The 21,043-nt window shown below is 54.5% G+C and overlaps 5 protein-coding genes across 5 annotated transcripts; 3 read left to right on the forward strand and 2 right to left on the reverse strand.

Annotated features, from left to right (window-relative positions):
- Positions 1–85: 85 nt before the first annotated feature.
- On the forward strand, positions 86–1,330 carry SPBR_05978 (uncharacterized protein; the record flags this gene model as incomplete). The annotated part of the gene is made up of 3 exons (XM_040764240.1): positions 86–95; positions 282–383; positions 573–1,330. 3 exons carry the CDS (start codon positions 86–88, stop codon positions 1,328–1,330), a joined length of 870 nt encoding a protein of 289 aa, XP_040622165.1.
- Positions 1,331–2,040: 710 nt separating this feature from the next.
- On the reverse strand, positions 2,041–5,346 carry SPBR_05556 (uncharacterized protein; the record flags this gene model as incomplete). The annotated part of the gene is made up of 4 exons (XM_040763819.1): positions 2,041–4,188; positions 4,282–4,466; positions 4,597–4,668; positions 4,731–5,346. The coding sequence occupies 4 exons, from the start codon at positions 5,344–5,346 to the stop codon at positions 2,041–2,043; spliced, it is 3,021 nt and encodes a 1,006-aa protein (XP_040622166.1).
- Positions 5,347–14,949: 9,603 nt separating this feature from the next.
- Positions 14,950–15,552, forward strand: SPBR_06207 (uncharacterized protein; the record flags this gene model as incomplete). The annotated part of the gene is made up of 1 exon (XM_040764469.1): positions 14,950–15,552. The coding sequence occupies one exon, from the start codon at positions 14,950–14,952 to the stop codon at positions 15,550–15,552; it is 603 nt and encodes a 200-aa protein (XP_040622167.1).
- A 647-nt stretch (positions 15,553–16,199) lies between these two features.
- Positions 16,200–17,057, reverse strand: SPBR_06132 (uncharacterized protein; the record flags this gene model as incomplete). The annotated part of the gene is made up of 1 exon (XM_040764394.1): positions 16,200–17,057. The coding sequence occupies one exon, from the start codon at positions 17,055–17,057 to the stop codon at positions 16,200–16,202; it is 858 nt and encodes a 285-aa protein (XP_040622168.1).
- Positions 17,058–18,780: 1,723 nt separating this feature from the next.
- Positions 18,781–20,289, forward strand: SPBR_05891 (uncharacterized protein; the record flags this gene model as incomplete). The annotated part of the gene is made up of 1 exon (XM_040764154.1): positions 18,781–20,289. The coding sequence occupies one exon, from the start codon at positions 18,781–18,783 to the stop codon at positions 20,287–20,289; it is 1,509 nt and encodes a 502-aa protein (XP_040622169.1).
- Between the last annotated feature and the right edge of the window lie 754 nt (positions 20,290–21,043).

Raw genomic sequence — 21,043 nt, forward strand, 5'->3', positions numbered from 1 at the left:
GATTGCGAAGCCCGCCCGTTTTGATCGACAACCTCCGACGCCGACACCTGGCCAGGCGCGACTACGTAGTCACCACGCTATCAAAATGCCTAGATGTATGCCTCCGCTTCTTGCAGTCGAACGCCTTCGTGAACATGACTTCCTATGCTAACATTTGACTCTAGTCTTTTGTACGTAGCTCGATGTGACCATCCAGTCCAAACGAGAACCTCGAAACTGCGCGACATCCTCCGATCCTTCATCCTTTGTGCCCTTCCTCTCACTAACACACATGCCCCCAGGCGATTACTGCGATGTCTACCTCACCCACGACTCGATGAGCGTGCGCAAGGCCCACAACAGCGGCCGCAATCATCTGCGCAATGTCGTCGACTACTACCAACGTGAGTCATTCTCCTCTTCTTCCAGCACGTACAACGGCTTCAACACGGCTCGTGCGCCTGCTGCTGCTCCTTCGTATGGCAGAAACAGCAGCGGCAGACCGCACAGCCGTCGCCACAATTGGCAAAACCAGTACAATCGCCACGATCATGACGGACGCGCTGCTGACAGACGCCCGCCTCTGCGAACAGAAATCGGCCACGAAAAGGCACAATCAGTTATCGACTCGATCACCTCTTCCTACGCCGCCGAGGGCCAGGCCCATGCAAACCCCATGCTCCCCCACAACCAGCCCGGCTACGCTGCCGCCCAAGCCCGCTTCGGCGGCGGACGTCCGGGCTTTATGAATGGCGGGGGCCCTCCGGGTGGGCCGCGTGGCATGCCCATGCCGCCGTCCTTTGGCGGTGCCAGCGGTGCCCCGGGCGCGCCTGGTGCCCCGGGTGCGCCCGGTGTCGGCGGCCTGCCCATGCCGCCACCACACTTCAGCTTCCCCGGCGGCATCCCGCCACCCATTCCACCTCCAGGCAGCGGTCTACCGCCACCGCCCGGCAGTGCAGCCTTTGGCGGGGGCGCCCCAAGCAGTGGCGGCGGTGGCAGCGGCAGCAGCGGCCGTGGCTTCCCCATCCCGCCACCGCCTCCCGCGCTCGGTGCCAACGGCGCGCCCGGCGGCATTCCGCCCCCGGGTGCTGCTGCTACTGCTGCAGGCGGTATGCCCCCCTTCCCTTCCCCATCCCTCTGCCGGGCCAGCCGGGTGCGCCACCTCCCAACTTCCCTGGCTTCCCGGCCGGCATGCCCATCCCTGTACCCGGCCAGCCCGGCTTCCCGCCGATTCCACCGCCGCAGTTCATGCACGGCGCCGGTGCGGGTGGGCCGCCAATGCCTGGCCCGCCTGGTGGCGACAGACGATAATCATGGCAACAGAGAGACCAGTCGGCCAGCCATGGCGTAGTTGTTCTCGATATGTGCTTTTATTTTCGTTTTGTTTTTTATATGCAATCCCATCATTTGTTGTTGTTTGGTGTGTCTGATTTATTTCCTTGTATTTTTTGTACATACAACGGCCTTTACGGCCTCATTCGTCTTTTGCTGTTGCTCCTGTCTCGTTTGGAGAAAGGGAAAGCGTTGGGAACAGACATGGCGTTCCGGGATTTCAAAAACGGCGGTCACACGGTGCACAGCTGAATTTTGTTAATACATCAAATACCCTGAATATTGCCTTTTTATGGCGACAATTAGCATGTATAGGTGGAACGAAAATACTGCGACATTTGGTCCGTAATGAAGAACCTGTCGTTTGTCGTTTGTCGATGCAAAATTTGCAAAATCTGCAAAATTTGTACACATAAAGACGTTAGGTAAGTTGACAAGAATACACATATGATAGAATCGCAACACGATAACAGAACTCCTGGCCAATTTAAATTTAAGCTGGCCGTCCAAGAGATCGTAAAATAATATATAACTCGCCGCAATTGTTTGTCGTGACATATCGGAGGGCATCATAAACGGAACGGGATATAAAGAGGGTTCAAAAGAAAGCAAATATCTGAAACGACAAGCAACATCATGAGCAAGAAGAAAACAAACCTGAAAAAAAAAAAAAAAAAAAAAAAAAAGACCGTCAAAATCATAACGTTCGTAAAAATTCAAACACGACAATCAGCTCGCTTGAGCTTGTGTAAAGGCGTCGCGGTAATTTGTCCGCCGGATCACCTCGCCCACGCCATCGCGAACCTCCTGCGGTCCGCTAATCTTCTGCCGCAGCTCGTTGCTCCTCTTCTCCCGGCGCCGTTCGCTAAATCGCCGCGGAATCGTATGTGGTCCGTACTCGCCAATTTTGTCGCCCAGGCCAAGATCCGGCAAGATCCTCATGGGTTTTCTATCCCCTCCAGCAGCACCATCCGCACCGGCGGCACCTGGGGACCCGGGTTTCTCGTCTTCGTGGACCGCGTTGCCGGCATCAGCGCCAGTACTCTGGCTGTAGTAGTTGTCACGCAGCTCGGGGCGGTCTCTGCGGCCCAACGAAGGGCTGCGCCAAAACCGAAACTTGCGGCTGCCTTGACGCCCAGGCGCCGTGTATGGCCGGTGGTCGTCGACTGTAGCATATTCACCAAGAGACTCGGTGCTTCCGTGATGCTTGACCACACGTAGGTTGCCACTAGGCGTGCGGCGTACTGTCCGGCGATCCGCCGGTATGTCGTCAATCGAAGCTGGGTAGAAATCATCCGCCGCGTCGATGGGAAGGATGGCAAACGTCTTCTTCATCCGCATGCTCAGACTTCTCCGCGGGCCACGTGGGCGGTTGTCAATAGGAGGATACCGGTAGTTTTCCTCGTCCTCGTGGCCGTTGCTGTGCCGGTAATCGTCGTCATCCAACAGCTGGGAAGCCGGCCGCCAGAATGGGTGGAGCTTATCCTCCTCTACAGGCTCGATCTCAAAGGAGGTACCCCTGCCCTGGTCAATGGAGTCAGAGCGACGGATGGAAAACGCTTTCCTCTGCACGTCTCTCGTCAACGACAGCGTGCGTGTCAAAAGACCACCGCTTCGGCTGGCCGATGGACCGTACTCGGCTGTCGCACTGCGGCCACGGCTGAGCGCCTTTCGCAAAACTAAAGATACACTGCGCCGCCGGCGAGGTCTGCCATCGCTAGCACCTTGGACAACTTCTTCAAAGTAGTTGCCCCGGTTCTGCTCTCTCTCAGTCGATGGGGTTAGCCCTGATGGCGTTGCCGGGATGAAGTTGATCGCTGGAGGCTCTGGCGGAGCACGCGGATTCCGCAGAGGCGAGTCGACATCGTCGAGTGAGAATGGTTGCTGGTGGGATGGCGTTACAGGTACGTCTTCTGCTGTGTCGTGATCCGTCTTTGTTATTCTTGGCCGATCTAGCGGTGGCGCGGAGACGGAGCTTGGCGTGAGAGCCGATGCAAAGTCTGATGCTGGAGACGACTCCTGTTTCGAGGAGCTAGGCCCCGTGTCGTCCGTCAGGCGGTCTGGCTGTGAGTCGTCTGAGCAATCTGACGGTCGATTGGAGTGGTCAACAACAAGCACCGAGGTATTTTGATGAGGGTAGATGTTGACTGCCAAGGCTTCAGACAATTCAGCTTGGGAGTGATGTGTCGTGTTCGTCTCAACAGACACCATGGAGAAGGGAGTGTTGTGCGGCGACAAGTGCCGTGAAGAATAGCGGTCCATGTAACGATCCAAGCTCGATCTCGGGTCAAGGAGGTTGCGGTGGTCGTAGTTGCTGTCATCGCCGTGGATTTTATCCGAATCACGTTTTTGGACATCCTCGTGTCTTTCGGTGTGGTCGCCGAGCCGAGGTAGCACTGTCTCATCCGCAGCAATACTTTGCTCCATCTGCGTATCGCGTAACAAGAGGCTTTCAGAGCGCCGAGCCTCTGGGATTGCAGGAGCCTCATATCTAATCTCAGGCCGTAATGCTGGCTCCAAAGACCGCTCGGATTGTTGTTGAGCTAGCCCCGCTGCAGTGCTATGGTCTGTATCATTCGGCTCAGTACCAGGAGAAGCTTTCGCCTGGTCATTGAGGCGGGCCTTCAAGATTGCCGAATGCGCGTGAACGCTTTCAGCAGTCAGCGATCCACTCCGTGACACGTTGCGGCTTGTCGGGGCCGAAAGAGATGAAGACCGCTTCGGAATGGTAGGAGGGAAGTCGATCGTGCGCTGATCACCCGGTGCAGAGCCATCACGCGCGAAGCTGTTCCGTGTGGATCCTTCAGACGCAGAATACGCCCTGCTTCGCCGGCTGCCCTGTTCCATGTATGGAGAGACCTCCCTGCTCTTTGAAAACTGGGACAGTGGCGCAGAGTGCAAGCTCTGGCTCCTCGTCGATCGGCGGCTGCTGGTTGAGCGAAGAAAGGGCTCGCGACTGGACGATCTCACAGATGACAGGCGGCTTGGGACAACAACAACAGGAATACCGCCTGCCTTCCAGATCTCACGTCTGGCGCTCCGGCTCGAGATACTGTTCATGCTGGTCGTGGAGGCAATGCTGTCGTGGCCACTGCTGTTGAAACGCCCACCGTTCGGACGTCGCTGTCTGGTTGTCTCGTCCAGTAGTGACGTAGCTGTGGAGCTTGTAGGAGACAGGTCGGGTCCCGAGTCGCGGAGTGTAACTTGCTTTTTTACGTGACGAAGCGTCCTCTGCCTTTGTGGGGGTGAGCTAAAAAAGGCAGCAGATTCCGCAACAGCAGGCACATTCGATGTAGATGATGCAGTCGAGATACGAGGCCGCCTGTCGCGCGTCGACGGAGCCAAAGTAGGTGCCATCTGTTCGATGACTGGTTGCTCGCGACTCTGTTCGACCGCCTGCGGCAGTTGGTGACTCTTACTACGTTGGTGTCGCTGTTGTTGCCGTCGCGGCTGCTGTTGTTGTGGTGGTGGTGGAGGTGGCTGTCGGTGCTGAACTGGCTTTTGTGCCTGTGTTCTAAGCTGGTCGGTACTTTCGTTCGAAGATGGGAAGGTCAAAATCCTCTGAGGCAAAGATATGGAACGAAGCGCCTTTGTTGCATTTGTTGGCGTCACTATAACGTCTTCAAAGACTTCGTCTCGGACGCCTGACCCCGCTGCATTCTGATTTGCGGTTCGAGGGTGCCGCACAGCAACATTCCGTTGAAGATTATCGTCCCATTCCTTCACAGCATCGTCAGTTTTGGAGCCCCACTCCCCGTCGAAACTAACAAATTCGCGTTTTGATTTGGGAGTGATGCTCTCCTCGGGACTGGACTCCAGGCCTAGACCCAGGCCCACAGCCTTCGGTTCGCGTTTTTTAGGGGTCTCATGGTTCTCGGCCACGAAGTGGCGAACCGTGCTTTCTGATGTCCGCGCTGAGATCGGAGCGGGCGGAAGTGATGTGAAGCTGTCCTCGTTGTCGGATGATGACGATGATGGATTTTCGCCTGCTGTCTTAAACGACGCCGTTCTGGAGTCGGCGGTGCTTCTCGACATGTTGCGGTCCCGGAGGGGCGGTCGCGAGGGAGGGCCCTTTGGGCGCGATTCAGGGTGAATAGTATGTGGCGGGGTGACGTCGGGTGTAGGTGGGCTCAGCTGCTTCGTCGGTGTCGTGGGCAGCGCCGGCTTTAGTTGCACATCCTCGGCACTCCGGTCCGGGCTCTGGGCATAGGTCGCAGTGGATGGCAAAACGGAGTAGGTAGCTGACGAGTTGCGGGAGTGTGCCGGTGGTGTTGGGGGCAAGTCAGGGCCATTGCCCAAAGTCTTGGGGTACTGTTTCTTTGTGCGGGGGGTGGAAGGCTGTGAATATGTGACGGATGCATCGTCCGATAAGCCACCCGCGGATGAAGACGCGGCCGAAATTGCCAAGGCGGGACCGGAGATTTTCGGCGGCCCTAATGGGCGAGGCACTCTTCGCAAACTAGTGTACGAGGTATCTTTGCTAGGATGGGGAAGCACTTTGTGCTTTTTGAAGAGGGGGTGGTGGTTTGCAGAGGCTGGCCATGATGCAGATGGCGTCTCTCCATCATCCGCAGCCGCCGTTGCAGGCGCGGTTGCAAGCGGCGGTCTCATCGTGTTGGCGCTAGCCGTTGGACGGCCCGAGCCAAGTAGTTCGCCAAATTTCGTGGTCTATCCCTTTAAGAGCGCATCGGTGAGAGCGAAATGGACGGCGTGCTGATCATGGTGCGTGGCAGAGCAAACGTGAATGTGAAGAAACTCTCAAGGCTCGGGAGATCTTGGCCCAACTTTGACGTTTTAGCGGAGCTGGTGCGGTTTTATGATTTTTGGTCGAAACAAGGATCCAGAAATGAGGCGATAAAAGTTGGTCGGGTCCTCAAAGGCTCGAGACGCGTAAAAGTTGAACAAACCTTGCAGTCGGTTTTGAAGAAAGAAAGTGCGGAAAGCGCGCAGTGTCCAGCAGCAGCGTTGTCGCTTTTGAAAATAAAGTAGAAGTTGTCGATGCTAGAACCGTCGTTCCACGGGGTGAAAAGATCTTATTCCGTCGACGTCGCACCTGCGAATTCAGGCAAGCCGTGAACGGCCAGGTGGCGCTGTCCACTGCCACAGAATTCGTCACTTGTTTGTGCTGTTACTCAGGTTTGTCCTCGTGTCTGGCCAGGGTCGTTTTGGCTGCGTCTTGCCCCTCTTCGGTCGTCTGGTCGTGGCGCAAAAGCTCCTCGAATGTCATAAACTTGTGAGCCAGACTGCAGCCTGAGTGTCGCGACCCAGCGCATGGCGCAAATAGAACTCTCGTGGCCGGAAACGTCGAGGTCGAGCGGGAGTGTGATCACGAGGAGGGCAAGCGAGGGGACGGGGGGGGATGGCAGTTTCGGTTGTGCCGGAGCCTGTGCTGTCTCGTTGCGAAGTAACCGTCGTGAGGATCCGCCGGTGACCGGAGAAATGTGGTGGTTCGAAAATAGCGATCGTAGGAGCAATACGGAATATGGTGAGATTGTAAGGAGACAAGGAGAGAAGCCAGGAGAAGAGGGGGACATATTACGCTGCAACGATGCAAAGTGTGATGAGAGCGTATGAGCAAAAATAGGCAAGAGCAGAGAGGCTGGGAGAGGCAGGTGCAGCGGATTGGGACCACCAGGAAAGGAAGGCGCTGCCCCCGGCCCTTTCCATACTCACAGGCCCTGGCCGTGCTCTGGAAGAATTTTACGGCGCAATGCACTCTCGTCTAGAGGAAAGAGCCACTGTAACAGTTTCAAAAACACAGACAAGACAGCTACGGCGGCGAATGTGCAGCAAGAGGGCTCGGGTGGAACGTTGTCCAGTCCCTTGACAGAGAATCCTGGGTCCTTTTTCCAAACAGAACTGGGCTAAGAGCAGGCCATGCGTGCTGAATGCCACGCATCTTTTGCAATCATCATGCTATTGGGGGCCGCCAGTGGACTTCTGGTGCATTAGCGGCTGCTTCCAGTAGCAAATTGGACTCGGACCCCCGCTCGCTAGGACAAGCCGTTCCTGCCACCCGAGTTTTTTTCTCCGTGCCAAAGATCGTTGTTTTTCGTATTGTTTTGCGACTGTTTGCGTCGCTCTTTCTTTACGAGATTTGTCGTACTTGTGGCCTTGGTCCCTCTTTCCCCTATGGAGAAGCGTTCCAATAAACAAAAGTTAGGGAAGGAGCTGAGGAACAATCTTGTCGTGATCGGCTGTGTTCCTAGTTGACAATAGCGCAAATGGGCGAGTCCGCTCCTTCCCTCCCGCGGCGGCAAGAATACAGGCCAGCTCACGGCATTCTACTACAATCAATCGGAGGAAAGAGCACATGACGAGCGTCGCTCTATGATCTTCATCGCAAAGGTTGCTCTGGGAAGGCGCATACGAAGTATGTCGTATAGCCTTCCTCGTTGCTTCTTTCTCCCTTCTCTTTTCCCAAAATCTCGTGTACAGTCCTTCCCCCTCCCATTTTTGCACCCTCCTTCTCCTTCACTATTGTTTTTCTTCTTTGGTTCTTCCAAACGTGCCTCTCACCCACCTTTCAACCCACCCTTCGACCTCTCTTGTCTCCTATCCAGATTGGCCGCTGCGACTAGACGTGCAGCATGCAGGAGGCCATCCACGAATCAGAGCACAGGGCCGCCTCTCGAGGCTTCTCGGCCATTTACAGACCTGCATAGGCTGCATATGCTGCAAAGAACGGCCAAGAAAGGGCAGAAACTCGGGCCTAACAAATCAGACACCAAGACGGCTCGCAAGCAAGGTGCAGACCAAATTCTGAAGGACGGAAAGTCGTTCTGCCCGGGCACACAAAACGGGTTCGATGACAGAAAAACGGTCAGATATTTCTCTGATATTCTGCCAGATTGGTGTATCCCGGCCCTTCCTGTAGTCATCCTTTGAGTCTCAATCCTCGGGCCTGGTTCGCTACCTCCTTGCGAGCTTTTTTTATGTTTTTACTAATTTTTTTTAATGTTTTCTCCTGCAAAGGGTTACTTCTCAGCTGTTCGACGGTGTGCGCCGAACGAAAGCAAGGCGACTTCTTAGCAATGCGATGAGATCTCACATCCCCACCCGGCCGGGTGTCGCTTGCACATTTCATGGCGAGTGGAAGAAAGTGACAATGATCCAACGAAAAGCTTTGCCCTTTGACCCTTGCAAATGCGGAGTATATTACCGCAATATAGCTGCCCCTCGGCTTCTGCAAACGCGAAAGTGTGGGTGGTGCTGCCAGACCACGATCTCGGAGATCCACCATTCCGTGTGCGATTGTATCTCGAATGGGACGAAAGGCCTAGACGAAGCTCGACCTCTCCAGCGTGCCTCATAATGTCACATATGGTTACGTCTCATGGCTGTGTTTCCGGCGACCACAAGCATTTAGTTTGCTCCTCTATTGAAATTGTTCTGGTCCCTATCGCCTCCTTTCTCGTCTTCGACCAAATGTCTTTTGTAAGGCATTTACGACATATTTTTGGCTGGGCGGCAAACGAACACTTGGCTATAGTCCTCTTCTCGTGGTACAAGCACAAAGGCGCCAAGGTCTGCAAGTGTTACGCTGCGTCCTGCAGGATCGGCCAAAGAAAAACCCAAGACTTCACGATACAGTATAAACGACACATTCGCTGTATCCTTTGGCCCAAAGAGGCGGTCATCGTTTGGCTCAGACCCAAATGTTTGTTATACGGCAAATGATCTTAAGTTTTATTCGGTCCATTTGGCTCCGAACAGTGGAGTTTGGGCTCCTTCTCCTGCTTTCGGTTGCACACGACTCATGCAGCAACAAGAGGCCACAGCAAACCAGAACGAGAGCAAAGCTCCTTTGCCAGCACACACACAAGGCAGTGCAGCAGCTGAACCCCGAAGGTCAACAATACGCAACCCTGCACCCGGCACTGCGTGGACCACTTGCATGCCAAGAACGAGACCAGACTCACACGCCATGCGGTGTACAAAATGCTGTATTTTCCCGCAACGACCTCTTTTTCTTTCGCTTTCTTACTTCGTCGTGGCTCTTCCACCTATCCCGCGGCTGAAGTGTCTACAAGCTATACCACCAACAGACTATCGTACAGCAAAAGCAACAATGTCCCACTGTCTCCATTTTATATTTCTGACCAGCCGAACAAGCGTTTGTGAGCGGTGCTTTTCCATGGGTAAATATTTTGAAGCCTACCTTGTCTCGGCCTGGCGAAAGCCTACTGAAGACAACACGCCGTGGCCGGACATGCTCAGCATGTAGACCATCCGGCAGGGGACGGGATACACAGCCTCACAGTGCTGTACAGCATCAACCATGAATGTGTGTTTAAAGGTTCACATACGCCGGCGCTGCAGGAGCGAGACTCGGGGTTCACGAGGCGTTGGACGCCGTCGCCTGAAGGATATTTCGTTTGGTTATATATTCTTTATTATTGTGGTGAAAAGCCCAAAATGCAGTGTTCTTCATGCTGGCCTGCCAGTGCTGCCCCGTTTCCGCTTGTTTACACTTTGCCTTCAAGTCTACACAGTTAATGCCAGCAACCATTTCACAGAGCCGTACGCCATCTCGGTTCGAGCGTCATTCGACCGAGTTTCGGTTACTCAACAAACGAACATTACGTGAAATAGACGGCAAGAAAGCGACTTTCTTCGGATAATTGCATATCAAGGTATTGTGGCATATGAAGTTTTCCAGCACCAACGAAACAGTTGATGAAGGGATATCTGCAGGCTCCATTGTCAAAATTCCAATGGCCTGAGAATCGCATAGTATGCGGTGCGTATCGTTATCAATGTTGATGGCGACATAATTCACGAGATGTTGGCAGCTCCATGTGCCTTTGAGGACCTGGTATCGATTCTTTGTCACAACAAAATCACGATGCGTTGATCTCTCCTTCACTTTGCCCAGGCAACGCCCGGTATGACCTCACGACTGCATCATCACCCCTTTTACTGCTTCCAAGATTGTTGCATCACCAGAATCGACCAGCATGATATTTTGCTTTGATGAGTCCAGCTAACCTCTACTCGCCTCAACTGATCTCGAAGACATACGAAATTTTTTCGCATGGCATCGGATAACAGTATTTTTCTAGAAGTCAGTGACGCAATTATATTGAACACTACCAATTAGATGTCTACAGGCTATGACCCTTTGTTTCCTCATCATCTTGCTAACGATCGATGCGATCAGGTTTGTGGCAGTTTTCTCTTTGACAGGGATCGTGAACAAAGCATTTGAGCTTAAGCAGTGCAAAACTAAAGGATAGCTCTAGCGGTCGACCTCGTCCAACAGAACGGCTCTCTTCGTTATGTGGGTGCATTGATGTCCAAGTCAAAGCTTTCTCTGTGTCAATGGATAGACTACGGTCTTTGTGGTCGTTTTTACAGCTTCCCGAGTCTCGCTCTTGCCATGACAGCCCTGGAGGCGCCATCAGACAAATCTTGACTGGGTGCTCGGGTGACTTTCCCGCTCCATCCCAAATCAGCAGCACATCACGTTCTTTATTCCTTTGTCGGCCCTCTCGCCGCTTGCTTGTCTTTGCGGTTCCCCTCCTTGGGCCGTCTAGTCGTGAAAAGCGCTCTATACATCTGTTCGAAGCGACCGAGCGGTCGCATCGAAGCTATGACGCTTTGATTATATGTCTAGCCCATGTTACCTATGCTACCCAGGCTGCTAACCAGAAGAAGACAAAGCACACTGTCTGATCCGTTTCTTTCATCGACATCGTACCGTTGACAAGAGTGAGACACGTACAGGGCTCTAACTTTGGCCCTCGTTTTGGCACTTTGAAGATCCCCATCATTCTGAAAGCCCTCTACAGAAATCAGGCCTTCGATATGAGAGCTGATCGATCGTCCCAAAAGACTGAAACAAAAAGGACCGTCACGCTCTCGATCCTTCACTGAAATAAGCTTAAAATGCCGGAACCCTCAAAAGTACAGCAGTGGCATCGATGTGGAGTACGGAAATGTTGGCGTTGGCGGCAGTTCTACAAAGCAAAGTCTGTTAGTTGCTTCTACCTATCTCTCTTTTCTCGAGATGTCTTTCTCGTCCGTCCCTCGCGACCGCAGCGGGAGCTTCTCTTAGTGCTATCGCTCGCTCGGTTCCAAGCTCTGTATTACTTCGTTAAAGAGAAAGGTTCGACAGGATACAAGAGACACCCCGGCTACCGTTTTCGTTTTTTTTTTTTTTTTTTTTTTTTTTTTTTGGCAAGCTTCCGCCGGCTCAAATGCTTGTTATTCAGCGCATCGACGCTAAGGTGAAGTTGTTAGGGGAGAGCTTGACCGATTCACTTTCAGTATCAAATTTTCTTATTTTAAGGGACTGACTGGCGCACCAATCCGTAGCCGTGACTCACAACAGCGGTGGCCATTTTCCAGTTTTTTTCTTTCGCAGCGACAAATCGACTTGTCTCAACGCTGATTTCGGGGCTCGATGTCTGAGAACCATGCTTTTTTCCCCGGTTGCGTCTTTTGTTCTCGGTCTTACCATATCATACGCCCAGCGAAGTACGACTACGAGAGTCTCTGAGTGCTCGCCTCGTCCCACAGTTGCTTGCTCGTGCTTTTCTCACAATTTCGCTCCCGTTTCATCAGTTCCCTCCCTTGTCATTTTGTGGGAAAAGGGTCTACCGAGTGCCGATCCTTCGTTCTTGGCCATCCGGAGTACGGAGTACGTACAGGCATTGCTGCGTCGCAGTTGGCATCCCATGTACGGAGTAATATTCCGTGCGTTTTCTTTCAAACACGGTGATGCCGCTATTTTGCCAGCATTTTTGGTTGCGGTGACATCCACAAGTACATCGACTTGCACCTAAAACATAGTGCAAAAGTTGCAACACACCGACAAGGCAAACACATGCAAAGTACTTCGTACGACTACGTTGTCCATCTTCGACATAATCTTCGACGTAGTCCCTTTTCTACATTTACTTTTTCATTTAAAAATAGAACACGATTAGAAACGAGCCAGTCACGGGGCGTTGGGCAAAAAAGAAAGGATGCAGAAGAAGAAAAAATAGTACAATTATTTACCTGTTAAGGCGACATCGCACTTCTCACTTCTTATCGTACTTGACCCTGCCGAGCCTGCCAAAACCCATTTATCGTAAATGTCTCACAGCCTTTGTTCGCTTCTACTTTGTTCTTTAAAAAGCTTCACATAAAGGCTGGATCCTCTGACAAAATTTTGATACTTTTAATTTTGCCCTCGCCGTCTTTCATTTCAACGTTACCCGATTGCAACTGTAGTACGTTGAGAGGCCGTACGCCCGTCCGCATTTCGATGCTTTCTTTGTCGTTCTCGATGTTGCTGGAGAGGCTTTTCTTGTTCTAGAATAGAAATGTCTCACCTTCTTTGCCCATTTCTTTGTCCGTCGTGCTTTCATTACCAAATAGAGAGTGGCGCTACTGTGTTCTTACCCTGCGCCTTCCAGGATGCCTCGATGCTTCGCTCCTTCTTCTTTCTCTGCCCGCCAAAAAGCAGGGCATGCCAGGAAAGAACGTCTCCACCGTTTCAATGGCACCATGTCTAAAGTAGGATCCCGCCCGGTGTCGTGCTCCAAAGCTTCCAGTCCTCAGCAGGCGTCTTGGGCGAGGGGCCAACCTTAATTATGGAGCCTGTACTCCCTGACTCCCTAGCTGGGCTGCTGGGCAGGAATGGATCGGCAAGCACCAGCCAACTAGAGCGGATCCCCCACCACACACAACAAAGCCCACGCTCCCTCGCACCTTCCCTTACTTCCAGCTTCCCTTTCCCACCCCGCCTTCGTGTTTCGCTGTGCTCCGTAATTACTCCGTGAGTCCGTACAATGTGTTACTCCGTAGACCGGTAGCACCTTCTCCTGAAGCTCAAAGCGACCCTTGCTAATTGGGAATGCACCTACCACTGCACCTTCCCGTTCGATAGCCGCAAACATGTGGATTGGTCCTGCCTCGAATGCGTGGGGGATACCAGACTCCCCTGAAACGCCTTCCCCGAAACTCCCCGTTGCCAATGTTGATCGAAACAACAAAAACAAAGCATCGATCTCACGTTCTGAAAGATGGCTGGCATCACCAAATACCTCCTCACGGGCACTTCACATCGCACCGCAACTTTTTACCTTGTCGCAAACGATAAGAAAGGACTGTATCGACAGTTAGTGCGACACACCAGCGCCAGCACCAAAATAAGAGCCGGCCTTCGATCCCGCCATCTGTCTCTTCGATTTTGGCCCTTACCCTTCCTCCACTTGGTCGTGTTGTCCTCGCCGTCGCTTACTCCACTCACCCTGCATGCTCTGTTTCTTTTTTTGTAAGGGGTGCAAGAGGACGCGCAATTCTGACTCCCTCCAACCCTCCTAGGGAGGCTTGCTGGGCACCGCTACCAAGGCTGGGCACGTTCTCGGCGCAACTTTCTCCTGTGAATCCTTGACCATCAGTGAACATCCCGATCAAACCTGGAGCATCTTTGGGAGCCTGGGCCTCCCTGGCACATCTTTTCGCACATCGAACTTTTGCGCCGTCGTTCCAGCTTTCCTTGTTCGAGCTTGGCCCCAAGCATGGCTGGTCTTTGTTTCGCGCTGAGGCGCTCAAGGCGCCGTCTCCTGCTCTTCCTGCTTGCGCAACTGCCCTTGCAGTTATGACATCAGAGAGGCCCGCTTAAACGCAAGAGCTCCATCCCTCGGCCACTGTTCCAGCTGTGCCCATCGGCTACCAACATTGGTCGATTTCGCCTTCGATCTCGCCTCTCCAGTGGGTCGGTGTACTCGGTACATCGATTGGCTTGGCCATTGTTACTCTACGGTCGCTAGACAACCTAGACGAGCTAGACAACCAGAGCAACGACAGCGACTAGCAAGAGGGACCAAATGAAAGTCGACAGCTAACAAAGACACCTGCTTCCCTGCAGAGGATGGCGATGGAGATGGCGATGGCGATGGCGATGGGCTGCTAGTTGGTGAATCGACGACGCCAAGGGTCGCGGGATGTTTTCGTTGTGTCTTTGATGGCCCTTGGTAATGTCTCACTTCAAGACGTTGCAAAGGCAGGCCAGCCCAGCCCTGCCACTTGTTGGGATTCTTGGTCAGTTCCGTCTGCCCTCTGAGTAGGGGGCCGGATTCCTCGGGCAAAGACAAAAGAGAACTCTGGGGAAACTTCCAAGTGCGCCAACGCCAAGCGACAAACCAAGGTCACCATCATGTCGATGTTTCGTCATCCTGCTCTAAGTCTCTCCTTGGTCGTTCTGTCCAAGCATCTCGCCATCGTCCGTTCCCGCGTGCCCATGCCAGGCCTCCCGCCACTTGGAACCTTTCAGATCGCCGGTCCTCGCAACCTTCTTTTCTTTCAATCCCGGTCTTATCCCATGCAACCGGTGTTGCCGTGGTCGCTCTAACCAGCTCCTTAATCATCTACCCTCTCTCCCTTTGTCAGGACCTTTCACTATTAAAGACGCTATCCTACCACCCTCCCTCTTCCAACTGGTTTATATTCTGGTCCTCCTTCGCTCTTCCTTCTCTTCCTTCTCCTTCTTCTCTCTCTTTCTACACTCACTCCAGTTTACCTGTCACTCGCTCAGTGCTCTATCGCTTCCATCCAGCATCAACAGCAACGTTTTCGCATCTTTCACCTTTCACCATTCCCGCCACAAGTTAATATCATTTCTTCGACTTTCAACTCGTCATCATGAAGGCCTCGTCGATCCTCCTTGCCCTGACTGCCGGCACTGTCGCCTACGCCCAGTCTTCGGGTGCAGCTCCGTCCTCTGGCGGCCCTGCCTCGTCGGCTCCTGCGTCTTCGGCCCCTGCTTCGTCGTCGGCCCCTGCCTCGTCGTCGGCTCCTGCTTCGTCGTCGGCCCCTGCCTCATCGTCGGCCGTCTCGTCGGCTGCTTCGTCGGCTGCTTCGTCGGCTGCTTCGTCTGCCGCCTCTTCTGGCGCTTCCTCGGCTGCCTCGTCGGTGGCCTCGTCTGCCCCTGCCACAACCTCTAAGCCCGCCACCACTGGCGGTACTGGAGGCGCTGGCGGCGCTGGCGGTGCTGGCGGCAACGGCACCACGCCCACCACGACTGGCGGCGGTTCTGGCGGCACCGGTGGTGCTGGTGGCGGCCACGGCGGCAGCGGCGGCAACGGCACCTCGCCCACCACCACTGGTTCGGGCGGCGGCGGCAGCGGCGGCAACGGCGGCGCCGGTGGCGGCGGTATCACCCATGTCCCCACGGCTGGTGCCTCGGCCAACCAGGTCGGCTCCCTCCTGGTTGTTGTCGGCGCCGCTGCTGTTTACTACTTGTAAGCGAGCAACGCATTCCTGCAGAGAGTGTCGTTACTGCTTCAAGTAATAGCAACAGCAACCACAACAAAATCGCATTGGCAAGACAACAAAAAATCGAACCCAGCCCATGAGACCAGCTTGCACCTCGCGCCCCTGGTTCGCAATGGGAAAGAGTGTTGTTTTGCTTTTCTCGACAATTTAATATCGCTTTTTGTGCTTGGTCCAAACCACTCGGGAGTTTTTTTTTTTTTTTTTCGGACTGGCGAATACGGAGTTTTAATTCATTAATATTGAGGTTTGCTCTCGTCTTGAAACAAGCGAGGGCCAGTCGAGTGGATGCGGTCTTGTTCTCGAATAAATAGAAAAGGCTCACTTGAACTGGTGTTGGCTCGCCTCGGCGTCGACACATCCTTACTCTCGGAGGGTCTCTAATTGGATGGATAGTTTTTGGTTTTTAACCACCTAATATTATATAGAAGACCATAAATATTTGATTTTAATAAAAACGAAAAGAAAAAAATTGGTCTATCGCGTGCCTTGCTCTGTGATATTCTACTCTACATGGCCATTGTGAACCTAGCTCTTGGCGCATTGAACACTACGCCTCCCGCCTGTTCTGCCGTACAATCAACTGTATTTCGTATCATTTCATAAAGCCCCGCCCAGCCTCATGCTTCATCCTTCCCAGCCACGAATCCACCAACGGCAAACGACGCCTCGTCGCGGAACCACTGCTGGACCTGCCGCAGCCGCTGCGTCCGCTCCGCGGCCAACCGCGCGCCCTCAGCCGTCTTCATGCGCTGGCCCACCACCAGCAGCTTCTCGTCAAAGTGGTCCAAGCTGTCCTCGAGTGTCCGCCCCTGCGCCTTGCCCGCCACGCCGGCCCTGGCTCCGTACGCAAAGCAGCGCGCTACGCCCACAGCGCCCAGCGAGTCGAGCCGGTCCGCGTCCTGGACCATGGCCAGCTCGGGCACCTCCTTGGCCAGCCGGGCCACAGCCGCGCGCGTCTCGTCCGACTTGTTCTCCCCGGACCAGCTGACATTTTGGCAGACCAGGATCACCTTGCGGCCGAGTGCGACCGCGTCCTCGGGCTCGGGGACAGCAGGCCCCGCCGACTCTGCCGCCGCCTGGACGCACCGGTGGAACACGGTGGCCGTGGCCCGCGCGCCCGTGTCGTGGGCGAACGGCGTGTCCTGGACGAGGGCGTCAATGGCCTTCGCCTCGTCGTCGGAGGCGGGCGCGTACGCGGCGCTCTGGATGTACTTGCGGTCGCCGACGTCGTGCAGCAGGGCGGCCAAGACGGCCACGCGGGGGTCGGCGGGCGGCTGAGCCAAGGAGGAGGAGGAGGACGACGACGACGACACGTCCGCGCCCCGGGTTGTGTGCCAGATGTGGCGCGTCAGGCCGACCACGCGGCGGATGTGGTTGAAGTCGTGCGAGCCGTCGTACTGGGCCATGTGGACACGCACAGCGGCGGTGACGGCCTCGATGAGCGGGTCGCCCGTGAGTGAGAAAAGGTCGGCCATTCTGGACAGGGCACGCTTGCGGTTTGTCCTTTGCTCCCTCTCGTCAACCCTTTCTTTATGTTATTATATAATGTCCCAGAAAAAAAGGGAGAGGCAGCGCAGGACTATTGGACAGCACAGACGTTGCTGTTCGCTGTCGTCGCTCTTCCTCTACTTGAATGTCTTTCACAGGGACGAAAGGCTAGGCAACAAAGAGCAGCACGCCCGAAGCACGGGTGAGTCTTGCCTGTCGCAGTCTTGTTGCTGCCTCGTACCACGAAGCTGCGTGAACTTGGCTTCACTCACTAACCCGCCTTGCCACCTTCCCGTGGTGTGGTGCTTCACAGGTTCACAAAAGGTCGCAGTCGTACTGATCCTGACGGATGTCCGAGTGGCTTCCTTGGGACAGTGAGTCAACGCCTGCAGCAGATCGCTATGAGTCGCCCCTTTTCTGGCTTTCGTGTCTCGTGCTGTCCAGCCCGGTATAGATCTGATCAGAGGCGGTAGGCGTCAATGTCAATAACGGCGTAGAGGCCGAAAAGAAACCTCTTTTGACCCAATAAATGTACACCTCTGTCTGATGACGAGCAAATACGGCTGGCGCGACTCAACGCCCGCGTCCAGACCGCTAAAGTGCCACAGTCCCCGCTATTTCGGAAGGGGCCCACAGCTGACGCGAGAAGCCTAATGCGACGTGCACGCAAAACAAAAACTCGAGTCTTCTTTCTCGTGAGGCTCTACTTTTATAAGCTTTGCTGTGCATCAAGCTTGCTGTTTGTCAAGCTTTGCTTGTTTTATTGGGAAAGATCATTCATGGAGAAATCGAGGATGGTTTCGTAGGGAGCTTTGGCCTGTGCCATGGAAGGGAAGGGGAAGGAATGCTCTTTCTGCTTTACTCTTGGTCGTGGCCTAGTAGTCATCATTAAAATTTCACAATTGGTCACAACCAGACGGCCAGGCAAGCCCCGAAGCTGCAGGTTCGTGTCGTGATAAATGTGGTGTAAGTGGTGGAATGAAGCCTTGTCGTAGACGGCGCCGCCCACTGTAGGGTGGCACAAATGACGTGAGTGCTGGTGGTGAGACAAAAGGCGGGCCGTAGCGATCAAGCGCTATGAATATAGGGCACAATAGTGCAAAATAGGGCACTTTAGATGGAATGGCAGCCCGTCGCGCATTCCACAATAGCACGTCGAGTCCAATGTATATGATTGCGGAGATGATTTAAAATCGAATAGCATAGACAGATTGAATAATATCCATGCGTGCCATGCAATTGTATCCTGTTCCAGCCTTTCAGGTAGCCTTCCGAATACTCTGAGAGGCTGACAGCGCTGCAGCCTCCTATTGGCTGGCCAGCCTTAGCTGAATCGTTCCTTCGCACTTTCCCCGACCGCTCGATCCAGCGCCTCCACATTTCGACCCAAACGAGCTGTTGCTGTGGTTATTGGGCAGCCCACTTTTCGCGCTTGTGAACAATCGTCATTGTCTTATTTACATCCTCCTGGGAGAGAGACCCTTTTTCTCGTGGACGTTTGGCATTGCATGTGCGACCGACAGTGGGTACAGACCTTCAACGGCTTTTCTGCATTCCTCACATTTGCAATCTCTCTTCGATCTATCCATTTTCATCGCATTTCCAGACGGTGCGACAGCCGACGAATTATCACCAAATTGGCAAACAAAAGTCAACAAAAGACGGCAACAAAAACGACAACATTTTGCAGCCAAAACTTCCACTCCCACCATGCGCATCCAAAGGGCGCTCCCGCCCTTGCTGCTTCTTGCTGCTGCAGAAGCCAAAGATATCCACGAGCTTCCGTCACAGCCGCAACAGCCGCAACAGCCGCAACAGCAGCAGCAACGACAAATCATCCCCTTGGCCGTCCGCAAGATGAGCCTCGACGAAGGCGAAAAGTTCTTCCCTGAGCAATACTATGGCTTCGACGGCGGTGACGACAGCAGCTTTGGCGCGGTATACAGTAGGATGGATGGCCTCGGCCGCTCTCTGGCCGCCCTCTTCTCGTTTGGCCGGCGGCCAGCGTCCATTGCGACGGAACCCGAGACGATCCAGGCGCGGTCCGACGATGGGCGGTGGCCCGTCGTCTCGAGGAGGACATCTGACGAGAGAAGCACAGAACGCTCAGACGACGACATCGCAGGTGTAGAAGCGGCGCCTCCCCCGACAAATATGTCCGAAGCGACGTACACCGCTCGCCTCTTCCCACAAGCCTACCTACCGGCCTTCCCCGTCCACCAGGCCATCGACGACGACAGCCGACGGCAAAGCTCGGTCACCGACAGCGCGAACCCGGCCGTCGAGCTCGTCCGCCGGGCGGCCGATGCGCTCGCCCGTCTCCAGCGCCGCCAATGGGGCTGTCCCACGGGCACCTCTAGTTGTGAGAGCATTGGCTACCCCTACAGCTGCTGCACCGACGACGAGACGTGCTACAAAGTGACCGACACAGGCCTGGGCCCTGTTGGTTGTTGTCCTGCGGGCGAAACATGCGGTGGTGCTGTGTCCGACTGCAAGTCGGACAGCACAGCGTGTCCCAAGAGCTTGGGTGGCGGGTGCTGCATTGCGGGCTATGTGTGCCAGGGGGTGGGCTGTGTCAAGAGCAGCAGTGCTGGCGCAAGCACGGCGGCGAGCACGGCGGCGAGCACGAGCGCGAGCGCGAGCTCGAGCACTCCTACATCGTCGACGTCGGTGGCCTCGACCAGTTCACCAGCGTCCTCCACTTCCACTTCCTCGACAGCCTCCACGACATCCGGCGGCAACCCGCCTGTCAAGCAGACGCTGACCACGACGGCCTCGGGCCTGCCGGCTGGCTACTGCCCCACGGGTTACTATGCATGTGTGGCGTCGGCTGGTGGTGGCTGCTGCCAGACAGGCCGAAACTGCGAGACCACGAGCTGCCCACCCGCGCCAGCCACGACGACAATTGTGAACACAAATGGCATTACGGTCGTCGTGCCCCAAACCGCCGCCGAGGCCGTGACGACATCCTCGGCAACATGTGCATCCGGCTGGTTCCTGTGCGGTGCCAATGCAGGCCCCGTGGCCGGCTGCTGTCCGAGCGGCTACGCCTGCGGCACGGCCAGCTGCTCATTGACAGGCGCCTCGGCGACAACGGTGCAGAAGGAGCTGCCGACGGCTGGCGATGGCAGCAGCACAAGCAGTGGTGTCAAGTCAATAGCCGGTATCTGGTGGCTGGCTGTGGCTGTGGCGTCAATACCATCACTGCTATTGTTATAAGCCAACTGCGTGTTTTTGTTTTATATTTTTTTACGGTTTAAGCATTGTATGTTGCGCATTCGGTGTTTATTTAGAGCGTGCGCTTGGGATTTTGTTTCGGGTGGCCATGACATATGGGCGGTGCTGGGCGTTTAACGGCGTATTTATATACAATTTTATATATTTTCTTCAGCTATGACCATCTTTCCCTCCTCCCCCCTCTCCGTCCTTGTTTTGGTTTGTTCTCGAACAGTCCAAAACGAATTCACCCGAATGTCAGCCTGGTGTCCACAAAGACGCCCACCAGCCAGCCTCTCGTTTCTCAAGCCGGCCTCACATGCAGGCTAAATTTTCTCCGCCGTTTACCTCTATTTCCTTTTTCCCGGAGGACGGCTGAGGCAAATAGAGTATGATGGGCTCGACAGGTTGCGCGTGTTGACATTTCGTCTGTTGTGCTTTATACCAAACGTTACCGAGAGAAGAGGCCACCACAGGCGAGATGAAGATTCATGGCACGGGAAAACGAGGGTGTGTTCGGTGAGGCAGCAGTATGACGAACCCACCGCACAATATGGGCCGTTCTATGGGGTGCAGATGTACCAAAGCATCGCCAAGAAGAACAAACAAACGTGTCTCTCTGCCCGACTTCACACCACTTTTGAATTACCCCTTTTCCCTTACTTGTCTTTCACATGGAGCATATGCATATTTCGCTTATCGGACGTGTCTAGTGCACAAGAAAATAACGAAAATAAGAGAAGCAGTGGATGCCGAC

This window comes from Sporothrix brasiliensis (assembly GCF_000820605.1).
Source record: "Sporothrix brasiliensis 5110 chromosome Unknown Cont15, whole genome shotgun sequence".
Lineage (NCBI taxonomy): Eukaryota > Fungi > Ascomycota > Sordariomycetes > Ophiostomatales > Ophiostomataceae > Sporothrix > Sporothrix brasiliensis.